Source organism: Aquarana catesbeiana, linkage group LG02 (assembly GCF_042186555.1).
Source record: "Aquarana catesbeiana isolate 2022-GZ linkage group LG02, ASM4218655v1, whole genome shotgun sequence".
NCBI lineage: Eukaryota > Metazoa > Chordata > Amphibia > Anura > Ranidae > Aquarana > Aquarana catesbeiana.
In genome coordinates, this window is record NC_133325.1 from 755,844,749 (window position 1) to 755,862,174 (window position 17,426).

Genomic DNA, 17,426 nt, shown 5'->3' on the forward strand with positions numbered 1-17,426 from the left:
GTACAAATAAAATTTGATACTTTTTATAAATACTTTTTGCAGTACCATTAAAGTCCCGTTATTTTTTCTCAGATTTTTTTTTTTTTTGTAGTTACCAGATAATACAGGGGGGCTAAAAAAACTAAAACTGCTGTTATTGCTGATCACAGAAGCTACAGACTGCATCTTATCAAAATAATAATGATACACATTTTTATCAGCGAACGATCAAACTAGTAAACAACGTAAGAAAGGAAATGATAAGATCGGATTTGTAACCTATTAAAACAATACAGTTAAATCAATATTCTGGGCCCCAGAACAGGGACAACTATTAACATTCTGGGCTGGGAAACCCTCGGTGGATTTGCTAGGATTGCGGTAAAAAGGACATTTTCAGAAGATCAGAAGCCCTCGTACTGCCTGACAGGCAGAAGAAAAATTCGATTGCACCTGGGAGACTACAAAAGCTCGGTGCGAAGAACAAGAATATCACTTTGCACGGTTCAGCATGCCCGGAGAAGCCGCCTTCAGATAAGTGCCTTTGTTGCTCTTAATTTATGTTGGGTCTACAGAGAGGGTAATCTTTCAACCTCGTGATCATTTGATGTGGTGTTCCTCCATTCTCCCTCTTTTGTCTATGTACTTGTTTGGTTAGATGTTTCAGATTAACAGGTGTACTTTCCCTTGTGCATGCCGTGTGAGTATGTGCGCCGCATACGGGGGGACATTTCACCGGGGCGCGTTTTTATTGCCCTTCCTGCTGAAAACGAACAATTTGTGCCACTGAAATGAAACTTATTGCAGTAAAGAAAACCTCCATTTAAAGGAAGTTTTGAAAAACTTTGGACTAAATATCTTGCCAATTGCTATTATAACACGTAAAAATAATCAGTCGGTAATTTTTTATTTATTTCTTATTTCCTTTGTTTAAAGTCCAACTGAACTTCCAGATTAAGCCCCCGTTCACACTGAGTGCGGCTTTTCACCAAAGCCGCATCACTTCAGGTGCGACTTTGAAGACATCTGTGCGGCTTCAAGCACAGATGCTTATTAAGGACGCAACCAAAATCGCCAAAAGTAATGCATGTACTATTTTTTCAAATCGATGCGGCAGCGCAAAGTTGGTGTTGCATCAATTTGAACACTGCCATTAATAGGATTATTATTATTATACAGGATTTATATAGCGCCAACAGTTTGCGGAGCGATTTACAACATGGGGGGGCAGACAGTACAGTTACAATACAATTCAATACAGGAGGGATCAGAGGGCCCTGCTCGTTAGAGCTTACACTCTAGACCTGTCAAAGCACATGACAAATCGATCCAATGTGAACCAGGGCTAAATCAGATAAATACATTCCAGGTGCATAAAAAAGAAAGGTATGCAAAGTCTTAAAGTTTGTCTACTATAGAAAGCCTGAGTAGAAAAGCCTATCCCCTGCCAGCAGCCATGGAGAAGGACCCTTGCCTTCTGTTTAGAAGCAGTGGTCTCTCTACAAAGATACAGAGTCAGACCAAGAACTCTGCTATTAGTAAAGCTAGTGCTTGAGCTGCTCACTGTTTTCCTTGCTGGAGGGGAAGCTGTACCTAAGGACCTGCAATCATTGCAAGGATGACCCTGCTTCTGCTTAATTGATTCTATGGATCTGTGCTTCCTTCATCTGTAGTGTTGGTAGTGTTGCTTCTTGATTATTGCCCTACCAGTCATCAGTTCACGTGTCATCAGGGTGGGCAACGTTAGCATGAGGAAGCAAAGCCCTACTTCTCAGCCAAGGTGGCCACCTCCACACAGAGATACAGTGCAGAACAAGGTACATTGTAAGTTAGTAATAGGGAAAAATCAACTGCAGGGAGACCACATGCAATACTAGAGGTTAATCCTTTGTCCCCTAGCTGCCTTTTTTTTTAGCACAACCCCTTCAGGTTAGATTCTCTTTAAAGCAAACCTGTCCGCCTTTTTTAACTTTTCCTTTTTTTTAGCCTACAAGCAAAAAAAAAAAAAAAAAAGGATACAGTACTTAAGTGCTTATGGGGTCCTTATGTCTCTTAACAGTCAGGCCCATGTAGAAAAAATTTAAAAAATAGGACCCAAGAAAAAAAGCCAAATGCTCATGCTGTACTGTAGTTGGAAATTTCTATGTTGCGTTTGCCTTACCCCAACAAGCTGTAGCAGGGGGGTGCTGCAAGACACCAAATTTGCAGCAGGGGCTAAACTGTGTATTACATGCTCTTCCTTTGTATGGTAAGGGAAGAAAAATGCTGCAACCAATTTTTTTAATTTTTTAAAGCAAACCTACACTTTTCCCAGGTCCCTGCATCCTTCTTTAGGTTCCTGTTTTTTGGTTTCTGTTTGTACAATATCTATAGCAGCATTCCACAAACAAGCAGCGCTACTTCTGTATTCCGGGCCACGTCTAGGACATATTTCAAAGTATTCGTGTGAAAGCATCTCCTTTTTTTTTTTCGCTCTCTTAGCACGCACATCCGTATTATTTTAAAGCATACCACTTACCGCCTTGCATTGTGGGTAAGACTACTGGTGTGCTTCTTTTAACACTAGATTGCTGGAGAACAGCTGGGATCCTTGTCGAAGGGAGGCGGAGCTAAAAATAGCGCACACTGGGGCTCTGTACACTTCAGGGATTTCGGACAACCAGCCTTAAGTCAACCTTATTCACTTACATCTTATGACGTCCAGTACAGAGGTCTTCTATGAGGCATCGAGAAGGTCTCCACCCAGAACTACACATTTAAAGGGTTGAGGCACCTCAGACTAACAAAGCTCACCTGTATTGAGATAAATAGGTAGGCGGCCATTGCTAAACTCTCCTTCTTTAAATGCCAACTGCCTGGCAATCAGGCTGATCCTCTTGGGTGATTTCTGAGCCACGGACCGAGAACGAGTACGCAAATTAGGTGTTTTTAACTTTAACTGTGACTCCACCTGCCGCATGGAAAGCCAGAGACAGCCAGATAACTTGCATTTTGGAAGGGGTTCATCAATGGCAGCCTTCTATATTCTACAAAAGGAACATCAACATTGTGAGAGAGATTTGTAGTTGCCACAAGTCTCTGCCACCAGCCTTCCTTTGCTGATCTATGCACTGGATCCAGAGAGTCCTACCATTAATATACCCTGGTCCTTCCTCTGCTAACCCTGGCACTGGATCCAGAGAGTCCTACCATTAATATAAACCTGGCAGGTCCTTCCTCTTCTTTCCCCAGCACTGGTTCCAGACAGTCCTACCACAGTCCAAAGACATGCTGGTAGGTTAATTGGATCCTGTCTAAACTGGCCCTAGTATGTATATATATGAATGCGAGTTAGGGACCTTAGATTGTAAGCTACTTGAGGGTAGGGACTGATGTGAATGTACAATGTATATGTAAAGCGCTAAATTGACAGAGCTATATAAGTACCTGAAATAATAATAATAACTATACCCTGGTCCTTCCTCTGATAACCCTGGCACTGGATCTGGAGTGTCCTACCATTATTATAGACCTGGTTCTTTCACTTCTGACCCCTGCCCTGGATCCAGACAGTCCTAATATTATTATAGACCTGGTCCTTCCTCTTCTGACCCCAGCACTGGATCCAGACAGTCCTACCATTAATATAGTCCTGGTACTTCCTCTACTGAACCCGGCACTGGATCCAGACAGTCCTACCATTAATATAGTCCTGGTACTTCCTCTACTGAACCCGGCACTGGATCTGGAGAGTCCTACCATTAATACAGACCTAACCTGTTTTCTTCTGTCCCCAGCACTGGATCCAGACAGTAATACCATTATTATTCCCTGGTCCTTCCTCTGCTGACCCCGGAACTGTATCTGGAAAGTCCTACCATTATTATAGACCTGGTCCTTCCTCTACTGACTCTGATACTGGATCTGGAGCATCTTACCATTATTGCACACCTGGTCCTTCCTCTGTTGACCCTGGCACTGGATTCATCGTATTTTTGTTTTTTTTTATAAATACAGACCAGGCTCTTCCTCTACTTACCTAGACACTGGATCCTGAGTACCCTACCATTATTATAGACGTGGTCCTTCCTCTGCTGACCTCAGCACTGGACCCAGAGAATCCCACCATTATTATAGACCTGGTCTTTCCTCTGCTGACCTTTGCACTGGATCTGGAGTACCCTACCATTATTACAGACTTGGTTCTTCCTCTGCTGTTGCTGGCACTGGATCCGGAACATCTTACCGTAAACACAGGCCTGGTCCTATCACACAAGTTCCAAGAGTTCAACACTCTTCAAGATGTTTTGCAATTTGGTTTTTATTGACGGGAAAATCCACGTGGCAGACAAAACAACAGCGGCATTGTAACTCAATCTTGGACCTTTTTCAAGTTCTATGATTCCCATGTTTTCATAATATACATAAAATCTGCTGGCTTAAAGCAGAACCCCAACCTAAAGGAAAATCTCCCTACATTTGCCTCTACTTTTTCCTAGGAATCTGGAAAAACCTCTAAATATAACTTGTTGTGTCTTTATTTCAGGATCTGGGAGGGACTATATGGAAAATCAGCTGATCTCTATAAGAAGACACCCAAAACCTTCAAAGTTGTGATTCTCAGTGCCATTATTTTTTTGTGGGGAGGGAGTACCTTCTCTATTTCAATACTTTCAGCAAGGGGAAAGCAAGTACCAAATAGAAAGGGTTTACTTAGTGTCTGGGGTAAAGGGTTTGGTCATTGTTCAAGCAAAGGCCAGGGGTTGGGGAAAGGTTAGGGGTTACGTGGTTGAGTGCTAAGCTATGCTTTAGAGTTCAAGTTGACGGACAAGAGTTCATTTTTAAGGGTTAGATTAGGACAGCTAAGGCTAGGGTGAGGATAAGATATCAAGGGTGGGGTGAAGATGGGTCAAGATAAAGTTAGAGTCAAGTCTGCGTGGTGGCTCACTTGACTTTTCCACTTGTATTCGGCACCACAAATCCAATTGCGAGAATTACTGAAAGCTGTTTGCGAGCCATGAGGCTTTTTTAAAGGTTATGTATAGCCATTCATATTTGAGGTTACAAAATAAATAAGCCCTGATAAAGGGGGAATGTCTAAACTGAAATATGTTGGCCTTCTCCTTCTACCTATTACCCAGTCCAGCCATGGGCACAATAGTACATGGCAGTTGGGGTGCATTTAAAACAGACAATAAATAGTGGGTACAGCTCAAGGCTCCAGCCGGGTCCTCTCCTGTAGTACACTGCTGGGAGTGCTGGCAAGGACAGAGCTCATCCCAGCTCCAATGATACAAGAGATAAAAAAGGTCCAATGTGCCACACATCACTGCAAGACCTTATCAATATGTGAAATGACAACCACAGCCCAGACTCCAGCCAAGCCTCCCCCCAACGCGTTTCATTTCACTCCCAGAGCTTAATCATGGGGCTAATTAAGTCCAGTCCTATTTGAGGTTACAAAATAAATGAGCCCTGATGAAGGGGGAATGTCTAACCCGAAACATGTTGGCTTTCTCCTTCTACCTATTACCCATTCCAGCCAAGGGCACATCAGTACATGATGGTTGGGGTGCATTTTAACCGCTTGCTGACCGCCTAACTGGGAATGTAGTTAAATACAGAGTTTATGGCAGCAACTATCTGCCATAACCCCGGTATCGTTTTTTCCCTTAGGCTTTCAGATAAAAGTGATCCCGGTGGCGGATTTGCCACGGGGTCACTTTTATAGGTGGGGGGAGAGGTGCACCCTCCCCCCCACAGCTTCCTTTTCCAGCTTACCGGAGCTGTCGATAAGCCCGGAACCGATCTGATGCAGCCAATGGCTAGGCAGGAAGCCGAGTGAGGACAAGATAGCCCCCACTCAGCTCTATGCCCTTGGAGGACAGAAGCGACCTCCAACATCACTTCTGGTTCTCGGGCATATAGACAGGATTTTTTTTTTTAAAGTCAAAATGTCATTTTTTTTTGGGGGGGGGGGGGGATTTTAGAGGTAAATGAGAGATCTGGGGTCTTCTTGAGGGAAAGGGGGGGGTGCAATTTGGCATGTTCGCCATGGGATTTGTGTTGGGAGGAGTGAAAGATGATTTATACTAGGAGGGATTTGTGGGGTTTGTGCTAAAAAAAATTAAAACAGAAGAGGGGAAATTTTTTTTTTTTTGGGGGGGGGGGGGGTTGTTCTAGTAGGGATGATTGGGGGGGGTATTTATGCTAGGAGGGGTAATTTGTGGTATGATAGAGGATTGGGGGGAGGGGATTTTGTGCTGGAAGTGGATTTGGAGGGGGGTGGATTTGTGCTTGGAGCGAAATTTGAAAAGTAGAGGATTTGTGCTATGAAGGGGAATTGTTTTTTTTTTTTGGGGAGGGGGGAGAGTCAGGATTTGAGCCGAAGCGGATGGTGGGGCAAAGATTTGAGCTGGGAGGGGTGGTTTCAGCAGTGGGGCAGATTTGCACTGGGAGGAGGGGGAATTTATACTTAGGGAGTGAGCGTTTTTTTTTTTGGGGGGGGGGGTGGGATTTTCGCTTACACATAATGCTCATACATCTTGAGGGAAAGAGGGGCACAATTTGGCATGTTTGCCCTGGGCTCTAGATGATCTTGTCCCAGCACTGCTGGTATCATGAGAAAAATGTTCCCTTTGATTGATTTTCGCACGACCTGCCGTGATCGGCTCTCGAAAGCTGTGTACTAACGATCAGATTATCGCACGATCGCTTCGAAAGCAGTATTTTTCATACGATTTTTTGATCGTGTGTGCGGGCCATTAGTCTTTAGGAAGTCTCCCTGGAATAGCAGCCCATTGTTCAGGCCAATAGTTCCCTGAGTAGGGGAGTTAGGCCGTTAAGCAGCGTGGCCTGGGTGGGATTTGATGCACACAGGGAGGGTATGGCACATGTCTGTGTGCGGGACTCGTCACCTGTCGTCTCTTTAGCACCCCCCGGGAATCGGCTACGGCCCCCTCCGTATCAAATTTAAAGACCACAGTAAACATCTGAAGCAGTCGTCCTGGGATTTCACACGGCACGCAGGAGATCCTCAGAGCGCTCTCATTGTTTATAAAGCGGATTCCGTCTAAACTTCCCAAAACAACGTTTTCATACTTTGAATTTTAAAACTTTATTTTTTTTTCCTTAATGGAATAAATACAACTTTAGGCAATGAGCAACATCAACCCGCCACCTGCTAATATTATTCAGGGAACTCTGCAACTGTGCTGAGGTCAGGCACTCCACTCCTACACACATTTTCACTGTAGATGGATTCCCAGTGGGACTGCAGCCTCTGGTCACATGATTTACTGCCATTGCAATTTTCAGAGTGCTTTAGGTAGGTTCACACTTTTAGGCTGCGACACGTTATAGTAATGCTCAACCTTTTTCTTTTCAAATTCTGGATAGCACAGGAAAGGGTTGGAACCCCTCTCTGTTTTTTTTTTTTCTTTGCTGGCTGTGTCCCCGCTGGAGAGATTTGCCCTTCCTATTGGTCCTGGTGACCACTGTCCCCGAGACAGAAGGTGACGGGAAATCCACATTTTTGGAGTTGTCACAGAAGAAACAGGAGGTGAGGGGGAAATCTCTTTCACCTGTTCTGGTTATAATTGTCTAAGAAGAGATTTCGCCTCACTTTGGAGAGATTTCCTCTTACTTCCTGCTGTGTCTACTGAACAGGAAGTGAAGGAAAATCTCCCTGATGGGACGCAGGTGACAAAAAAAAAAGAAAGGCAAAGGTCCTAGTCATTTCTTACTCTAGTTTTACATAGAACGTAGAGGGATTAGACCTCTGTCAGGTGCTCAATGCTGTCTGTGTCCCCTTTGAGTTGACACCTATTCAGGTTGCGATTGATGCTGTTTCCTAGGTGCGCTTTGCGTTTTTTTCTCTCAAACGTTTTTGATGAGTTTGGCATTTTTGGAGGTGACTGTTGTTTTGTAGGAAAAACCAGCAAAAGGGCCTAAAAAAAGATGCGTTTCTAATTGAAGTCTATGGAACCAAAAAATGCACTGAAAAACGCATAGCTGTGAACCAGACCTAGGGTTCGGTTCACACCTATGTGTGTGGCTGTGGGAATTGCAGCGATTCCCGCATCCATAACCCCCCACAGTGAAAACGCACAGCTCTGAGAAAACGTGGAGAGCTGCCGTTCATTCTAAACGGCACCCCCATGTATCTCCGCCCACAGCGTGTTTGTGGGTGCGGGAGCCGCTGCGAAATCACATGGTCAAAAAGACCATGCAATTTCCCAGCGGTGGAGCTTTTGAAAAGGTGCGTGCAACTTTTTTTTTTGGGCGGAAACACGGGCATGGCAGCTCGTTCATTTAAATGGGCTGTCATGCCCGTGTGCATGTGGGCCGCAAAGACGCTAAGGTGTGAACCTAGCGTAAAGCCTGGTTCACACCTATAGGTTTTTCAGAAACGCATTACAGTACATTTAACATGGTTTCCTATGGGTCACTTTCACATCCACTGGTGCATTTTCCACGGGTGCGTTTTTTGGAAGGGATCAGGGAGTTTTTCTTTCCTGCAGCAAGTTACATTTTTGGTTCCACATACTTTAATGGAAATGCAGTGAAAACGCAGTAGGAACACATCAAAAAAATAAGCACTGTGTTTTTGATTCGTTTCCAATTTAGTCTATGGAACCAAAAGCGCAACCTGCTGCAGGAAAAAAGTCCCCGACCCTTTCCAAAAAACACACCAGTGGAAAACGCACAGACGTGAACATCACCCACATTTGGTTTCTCCTACAAGACAACAGGCACCTCTCAAAAACATGAAACGCATCAAAAACGCATTAAAAAAAGCATGTGAAAAAAGAAATAAAAAACGCAAAACGCACCTGGAAAACACATAAACTGCAACCTTAGGGAGATTCGCCCTCTTTTTTTTGTCCTGTTTACTGTTCTCACAGAGAGTGAAAATGAAAGAAAGACCCAAATCTTGGGTTACACATCACAGCAAAATCCTTATCTCCAGGATTAAGATCCAGGGGCAGAGCGAAACGCGTTGGGGAGGGGGGCGTGGACTCGTTGGAGCCCAGGCTGAGGCTGTCATACACCTCCTTACAGGGTTTTACTGTTATGTGCAATTTTTAGGACTACCTTTCCCTACTAGATGTTTTGGGAGGAGCTCTGTCCTTGTCGGCACTCCTAGAGGTTTGGCATGCAAGCCTTGAGCGGCACCTGTCATTTTTTTTTTTTTTTTGCGGACCAAATCTTGGGTTGTCACCAGAACAGGAATAGACGGGAAATCTTCCAATGGGGACACTAATTCTGATGACAACCAGGGATTTCCTCTCACTTCCTGTTTTTGGCTATGGGACAGGAAGTGAAGGGAAATCTCCGCAATGGGACGCAGATGGCGAAAAAAAGGGGCTATAACTCTCCCTAACAAAAATGGAAAAACAAAAAAAAGTTTAGCCTATAGTTCTACTTTCAATGCAAATGCCGCATGAAGAATCTGGACCAATGAGAGCTGATGATAACAGTCGCTATAATTAATAAGACAACTAATACAGCTTAGGGGCCACCCAGAGAACCGGGGGCCAAACCGCAACCACAGGTTCCCTCTCCCTACAGCCCCTGCACCACTATTATATAGTGCCAACTGACTTTACAACTGGCGAGCGCCAAGACCGATAAGGTGACAGTATATAATAAACACACACGGCATCCGAATGAGCGATTCCAGAACGGCCAATGAGGCGCGCTGTAGGGCTCACCTTGTATCTGGCTCTGTGTCTGAGGGTTGAACGCCGTCGAGTGGTTCAGAGATGCTCGTGGGTTGGGGGTGGGAGTCGGGTGGTGCGGGCTGACCCTCACTGCCGCTCGGCGCAATTGTTCCAGTTCGCTCAGCCGCTCTGAAAACGACAAGCTCCCGGGTTTGGTCTGCTCATCCAGTTTTTGCCTGTGCCCTGGTAATGGAGAGTAGTAAAAAAAATAAATAAATAAAAATCTCCTTAAATACCAAATTTTTTTGTTTAAACTATAAAATACAACTACAGGCGGCCTAACACTCTGCAATCTTATTGTACAATCGCTTTCATGTTGGGTTGGCTGCGGTAATGCACTGGGGGCCAATTCTTCTTGATCAGTATCGGAATTTCCTATAATACTTAGCACCATCTAGTGGCCAACAACGGGATTTTACACTTTAAATCGTGGGCGCTCAATCTGTGGCCCTCCAGCTGTTGCGGAACTACTAGTCCAATCATGACTCTGGGAGTCATGCTTCTAACGGTCAGCCTTGTAATGCCTCATGGGACTTGTAGTTCTGCAACACCTGAAGGGCCACAGGTTGAGCACCCATGTGTTAAATCAATGAAAAACATTCAACCAGCACAGGAAATAGCCGAATAACATTCATTTTTGTCCCATTCACAGAGAATAAACATACATGTACTTTTAATGAACTGCTTTGCATTTTTTATTTATAAATACCCCCCTCCACTTTTGTTCTATTTCATCTACTACATCAGAGGTCTCCAAACTTTCTAAACAAAGGGCCAGCTTATTGTCCTTCAGACTTTAGGGGGGCCGGACGTTGGTGTCAGCGGGAGGAATAGTACCCCATCAATGCTGTCAGTGGAAGGAATAGTGTCCCATTGCTGGCGTCAGTGGGAAGAATAGAGCCCAATCATTTGTGTCAGTAGGAGGAATAGTGCCCCATCATTGGTGTCAGTGGGAGGAATAGTGGCTCATCATTGGTAGTAAGAGGACTAATGCCCCATCAATGGTGTCAGTGGGAGGAATAGTGCCCCATCATTGGTAGTAAGAGAACTAGTGCCCCATCTATGGTGTCAGTGGAAGGAATAGTGCCCCACTATTGGTTTCAGTGGAAGGAATAGTGCCCAATCATTGGTGTGAGTGGGAGGAATAGTGCCCCATCATTGGTGTCTGTGGGAGGAATAGTGCTCCAATCATTGGTAGTGGGAGGAATAGTGCCCCATTGTTGGTGTCAGTGGGAGGAATAGTGTCTTGTATCAGTGAGAGGAACACTGCCCTGAGGGCCAGATAAAAGCAAACAAAGGGCCGCATCCGGCCCCCGGGCCGCAGTTTGGAGACCACTGTACTACATCGTAAATGTTTTGGAAATTTTTTTTTCTCACAGGAAAAAGTTTATATAGTATAGACCATGTGATAGTTAGAGAGACCTTTCCAAAGAAAAATACACTGGCTGTTGACGACCTCTTTATGAAAATGCTAGTTGCCTGGCTCTCATGATCTTTTTTCTTCAATCATTTCCAAACTGCTTACCTAGATCAATTCTGCAGATCGGCTTTGCTGGGGGGGGGGGGTTGTATTTATTTAGACTTCGCTTGCTGTATGTTTGTTTTCTGGGTCAGCGATCCTAACAGCTTGGCGAGCAGCATTTTCAAAATAATAAAAAAAAAAGGTCACAATGGCATCCTATTCAGTTCTATTGGACATTGCTAAGGACGTTGCTAAGAGAGGCCTAGCTGTTACTGTTTACTTTCACCATCAAGACGCAAGCTCATTCTCTGAGTCAAACTCCCTCACTGAGCTTTCTCTCCCCTGACGCAATAGCTCTAGGCTCAGTGTTTAAGAGCTTACTTCTGTGATGGTGGGGGTGAACAGTAACAGCTAAGCGTCTCTTAGCAATGTCCCTAAGAGTTATCCAGTCAGGCTTCATGAGGTAGATAAATGGCCTACACCTATAGTAAGGGCATTACCCATCTTTAGTCAAAGCTGCCCAGCTTGTTTTATCTAGAGATGCCGATTACTTGCCTAGGCAGTTTTTTTTTTTTTTTTTTTGGTAAAGGTGAACAAACCCTTTAACGTTCGCATTACACTGCATTGGAAATTTCCTACGGAAGGGCCCGACGTCTAGACTGCATCACATGACATCTAAATACCGTTGTCCGTTCGCCATCCCTCTCAATATTTTTTTTTTTCCTCTTTCCTTTTAACGGCGAGCGAGCTAATTTTTTCCAGCTGTCCGAAATTTACATTTCAAAGCGAACTTCCAGTTGCTCGTCTATTCTGTAATGGCAGTATGTGTAAACTTTTATTGGGCCTGAAGATCTGAGCCCTCTGCTTCCAGTTCCTCTGGCCGAAAGCGGCGCTAGGATCACATTTCACACCGCGCTCAGAAATGGAGACGGCTTCGCTGCCGTGATTTTTATCTGGTGAACAGGGAAAAAAAATAAATATCTTGTGCGGATTTAATTTTTTTTTTTTTTTTTTTTAGCTTTGGCAGGACAAATGTTGCTCGAGCTCCTTCACTTGTCAAGCATGCAAATCTGGGCCTTCTGTTTAGCTGGTAAGAGTGGAGGTGAATGCAAACACACGGAGTCACGCGAGCTGTTTACGCAGGATCGCCGTCTGGTACACGCACCCTATTTTAAGCTTTGTCCTCCCATAGTGAAGGCCCGAGGGCTGGACTGCCAGTTCTGAGCGGAGGCCGCACTATTCCCATCTCTGATGTGCCAAAAATGTAATGGACGTGTCCAGACAACATAAAGTGGGGACGGAGTATAAATCCTGTCAGGTTTGTTCTGTGAGATTTCCTCCCCCCCACTTCCTGTCATGGTGACAACGGTTTCACCTCACAGGAAGTGAGGGAGATTCTGCAACACTGACACAGACAACAGGGATTCTTACGTTTCCATATTAAAAAATAAGGATTTATATTGCTGCCTCTGTTGCTATTGGTAATTTTCCTGCACCTACTGTCTGTTTAAGGTATGGGGGATTACATAGGAGGAGAAAATCCTGGGATATCACATAGAGAGCGGGAAGTGTGCCACATCAATCGGGATACAGTCCAGAGTGTTTTTTTTGATTATTATTATTGAAAGATCAACAAGCTAAAAAAAAGGTAGGTATATATATATATATATATATATATATATATATATATATATATATATATATCAATCATTATTATTTAAGGTACTTATATAGCGCCGTCAATTTATGCAGCACTTTACATATACATTGTACATTCACATTGGTCCCCTACCCTCAAGGAGCTTACAATACACACACACACACATATATATATATATATATACATATATATATATATATATATATATATATACATACATATATATATATATATATATATATATATATATATATATATATATATATATATACACACACATATATATATACAAAAAGTATTGGGACGCCTGCCTTTACACGCACATGATCTTTAATGACATCCCAGTCTTAGTCTGTAGGGTTCAATATTGTCCCACCCTTTGCAGCTATAACAGCTTCAACTCTTCTGGGAAGGCTGTCCACAAGGTTTAGGAGTGTGTCTATGGGAATGTTTGACCATTCTTCCAGAAGCGCATTTGTGAGGTCAGGCACTGATGTTTTACAAGAAGGCCTGGCTCGCAGTCTCTGCTCTAATTCATCCCAAAGGTGTTCTATCTGGTCAAGGGCGGGACTCTGTGCAGGCCAGTCAAGTTCCTGGATGAGCGAGTTTGGGGTGGAGGAACCTGACTGTCCTGACCTCAACCCGATAGAGCACCTTTGGGATGAATTAGTCCTTTGGGATGAGTCCACATCAGTGCCTGACCTCACAAATGCGCTTCTGGAAGAATGGTCAAACATTCCCATAGACACACTCCTAAACCTTGTGGACAGCCTTCCCAGAAGAGTTGAAGCTGTTATAGCTGCAAAGGGTGGGCCAACTCAATATTGAACCCTACAGACTAAGACTGGGATGTCATTAAAGTTCATGTGTGTGTAAAGGCAGGCGTCCCAATACTTTTGAATATATAGTGTGTGTGTGAATATATATATATATAAGTCCACTTCCTGGGACATAACATGACCATCCAGAAGACCCCAAAAAAAGGGGTTCCTCTGAAGGGAAACTTTTAAACCAATTACAGAAGGGGGGTGGGGGTGTGTTGGTTTATGAAAAGCAGAGTTCCGCTTTAATATCATTGCCTTGCCCAGTTGTCACACGGCTATGGTACCCATTCCACTCTTCACCCTCCATGACGGATTCCAGACCCCTCACAAAGGCTCAGTGTTTAGAGGCGGCCACTGCTATACAGAGAGCCGTTCCTATACACAGCTCCGAGTCTCATGCAGGAAGGAAGTAGTTTAATACCAAAACACAATTTTCATAGTGAAACTGACATTTACATGCACCTAAAAAATGTGTTTTTGTACAGCATAAAAAAATACAGTGTATATAAATATATATCTGTGTGTGTATAAAAAATGTTTTCCTTTAAGGTCAAGGTGCCACGTTCTGCATGCGCAGGCCGCCAGCCGTTTCCGGTGTTCTGGATGTATTAAATCTCAACGCTGCCACCGGAGAACAACCCACGGTAACAGAGATAGAAGCCCCAACTGAAAGAAATTTAGTTTGCTTCTGGATAATACATTTTTTTTTATTTTTAATAAAATTATTATTTAATAATTTTTAAAAATAAAATATTTATTATACACCTTTTTTTCATCCTTTGATGTATTTCAGTGCTGCTGATCTACTGGAGCCTCTCTCCAGCCACTTCCTGTCTACATGCCCCCCCCCCCCCTCAGCAATGGTTGCATGGCATCCCTCTGACATTCTTCGATATATGATCAATGTAGTTTCCAGTTGATCTCTTCCGATAGGAATAAATGATCAATAGTTGACTGGCCATTCGATCGATAGGCCACACACGGGGAAGCAGATTTTGATCAACAGATAAAATGTGATTGTAAGCTATCGATCACATCTCCGTTTCCACCATGTAATCTCATGATCTGATCGATTGAAATATGATAGGATTCATGAACAAAGTATGTCAGGCTTGGTTCACATGTATGTGATGGAGCATGCGTGCATCTAGGGCAGCCCATGCATTTCAATGCCCTGCCTTATGTGCAGGAAAAGAAGGCCTTGATCCTTTTCCAAAATTGCGCAGCTGGGAAAAACGCATGGTGCCGTGGGATATGAGAAAACATGTGCATTAGCAGATCACTGGGGGGGGTGCAATTAAGAAGTAATTGCACTGCTGCATGTCTACCAAAGGGCATCGCATTTCTGTGCCTATCAGGAAAGTGCGCAATTCTGCGCATGTTCCTGACCCGCACTAGTATGAACCTGGCCTCAGTGTTGCCGATTGATACAACACAATTAATAATTTTCTGCCCTGGCCAATCGGCTCAGTTTGATCAAATCAGATCTAAATCGAGTATAAAATGAGTGAAAGGGATGGCTATTTGATCAAATCAGATAATAAAATTGGAAGGTGTATTTATATTGCTTATATTTTTTTTAACAGTTAATTATATTTATTTTGGGCCTTAGGGCTGGTTCACACCACTGAAACGCACTCCAGACCCGTTCTGGATGCATGTCTGCATGCACTTTTTAACGTATTTTTTACATGTTCCAGTGCATTTCCGGGTGCATTCTAGATGCTTTTTTTTCCTCTTTTTTTTTTTCCCACTGTACTGAGGTCCGGTGCGTTATTGATGCGTTCAAGTGCATTTTGATGCCTTTTACCGCATGCCAGTACAGTCCAGTGCAGGAAAAATGCAGCATTTCCTACTTTTTTTTCTGGAACTGGAAAGCCCTGGAATTGGTGGTGTGAACTATGCCATTGGAAACCATATAACCTACTTTACATGCGTTTTTCATGCAGAAAAAAACGCACTGGACTGCATGTGGTGTGAACTGGACCTTATGGTGCATGCAACGCGTCACTGTGTCTGTTTTTTCTTTTTTCCAAAACTTTTTGTAACAATTAACCACTTCCCTAGCAGGTCAATTCTAGCATTTCTCTCCTGCTGTAGATGTAAATCATCATTTTTTTTGCTAGAAAATTACTCAGAATCCCCAAACATTTTATATGTATATATATATATATATATATATATATATATATATATATATTGTTTAAAAGAGACCCTAGGGAATAAAATGATGGTCCTTGCAATTTTTTATGTCATACGGTAGTTGTGCAGCAATTTTTTAAACACAATTTTTTGGGAAAAAATCCACTTTAATAAATTTGTTAATGCACAATACACAATATATAACCCAATTTTTTTGGCAAAAAAATATAAAAGACAATGTTACGCAGAGTAAATAGATACCTAACATGTTACACTTTAAAATTGCGCATGCTCATGGAATGGCGCCAAACAGGGACACCTGATTAGAAGAGACCCTAGAGAATAAAATGATGGTCCTTGCAACTTTTTATGTCATACGGTAGTTGTGCAGCAATTTTTCAAACACAATTTTTGGGGGAAAAAAATCCACTTTAATACATTTTTTAATGCAAAAAACACAATATATAACCCAATTTTTTTGGAAAAAAAATAAAAGACGATGTTACGCAGAGTAAATAGATACCTAACATGTTACACTTTAAAACTGCGCATGCTCATGGAATGGCGTCAAAGTACGGTAATTAAAAATCTCCATAGGCGACGCTTTAAACATTTTTACAGGTTACCAGCTTAGAGTTAGAGGAGATCTAGCGCTAGAAATATTGCTCTCGCTATACAGTTTGTGGCGATACTTTACGTGTGAACGGCGTTTACATATGCGGGCGTGTCCTTTGTATTTTTGTTGGGGTTTATTTATTTATTTATTTGAATCACTTTTATTCCTATTATAAGAAATGTAAACTTCCCTTATAATAGAAATAAGCATGACAGGTCCTCTTTATGGAGACATTTTGGGTCAAAAAAGCCCATTTTTGCAATGCACTGATGTTCGTTGTAAGGTGTTGCGTTGCAATCAATGCACCTGTACGGTGTGAAGCGGGGGCGATCGTTTTCTCTGTGTCCTTACATTGAGAAATGCAGATTAAGGCGCCCGGTGTGAACGGACAGAGAAGACCTGGCCATAGTCCGTCCGTTCCAGCGCTACGTTGAATGGAATCCATTTTGTTTCTAGCGGGGGGATGCTCTTGCAGCGACAAAGCGTTACTGTATACAATCTGCAATAAGCACTCGGTAAGTTCTGGCGCTCTTCCACCTGGCTGGGGCGGCCGAGTGTACCGCGAACAAGGCCGAGCCTCTTGGCAGACCCTCAATAATTTTTATTTTTTTCCAGTCCTAATAGTAACTGTAAATATGATTTCCTTTCATGAGTGAATTGTGGTTTCCCAAGGAGATAGAATTTTGTCACCTTTCATTGGCGGTTTTATCTGCCGGGATAAAAGGCGATTATTGTTTTAATTTTAATCTTGCATGCAAAGCCTGAGAGTTGCTAAACTTCTTTTTTTGCAGATGACAGACTTAGCTGACGTTAAAGGGGAACTCCAGGTATACAAATACCAAAAGTATTGTGACGCCTGCCTTTACACGCACATGAACTTTAATGACATCCCAGTCTTAGTCTGTAGGGTTCAATATTGAGTTGGCCCACCCTTTGCATCTATAACAGCTTCAACTCTTCTGGGAAGGCCGTCCACAAGGTTTAGGAGTGTGTCTATGGGAATGTTTGACCATTCTTCCAGAAAAGCATTTGTGAGGTC

At 43.1% G+C, this 17,426-nt stretch overlaps 1 protein-coding gene across 3 annotated transcripts in view; it reads right to left on the reverse strand.

Moving 5' to 3' along the window:
• RUNX1 (RUNX family transcription factor 1) overlaps positions 1–17,426 on the reverse strand; it is a 349,984-nt gene that overhangs the window by 36,309 nt on the left and 296,249 nt on the right. For 2 of the 3 annotated variants that reach the window (XM_073617184.1, XM_073617183.1), the window contains one exon: positions 9,675–9,866. The exons of the other annotated variant lie outside the window; for it this stretch is intronic. In XM_073617184.1, coding sequence (XP_073473285.1) covers positions 9,675–9,866 — 192 coding nt within the window. The remainder of the gene's footprint in view (positions 1–9,674; positions 9,867–17,426) is intronic. 3 annotated transcript variants of the gene reach the window in all.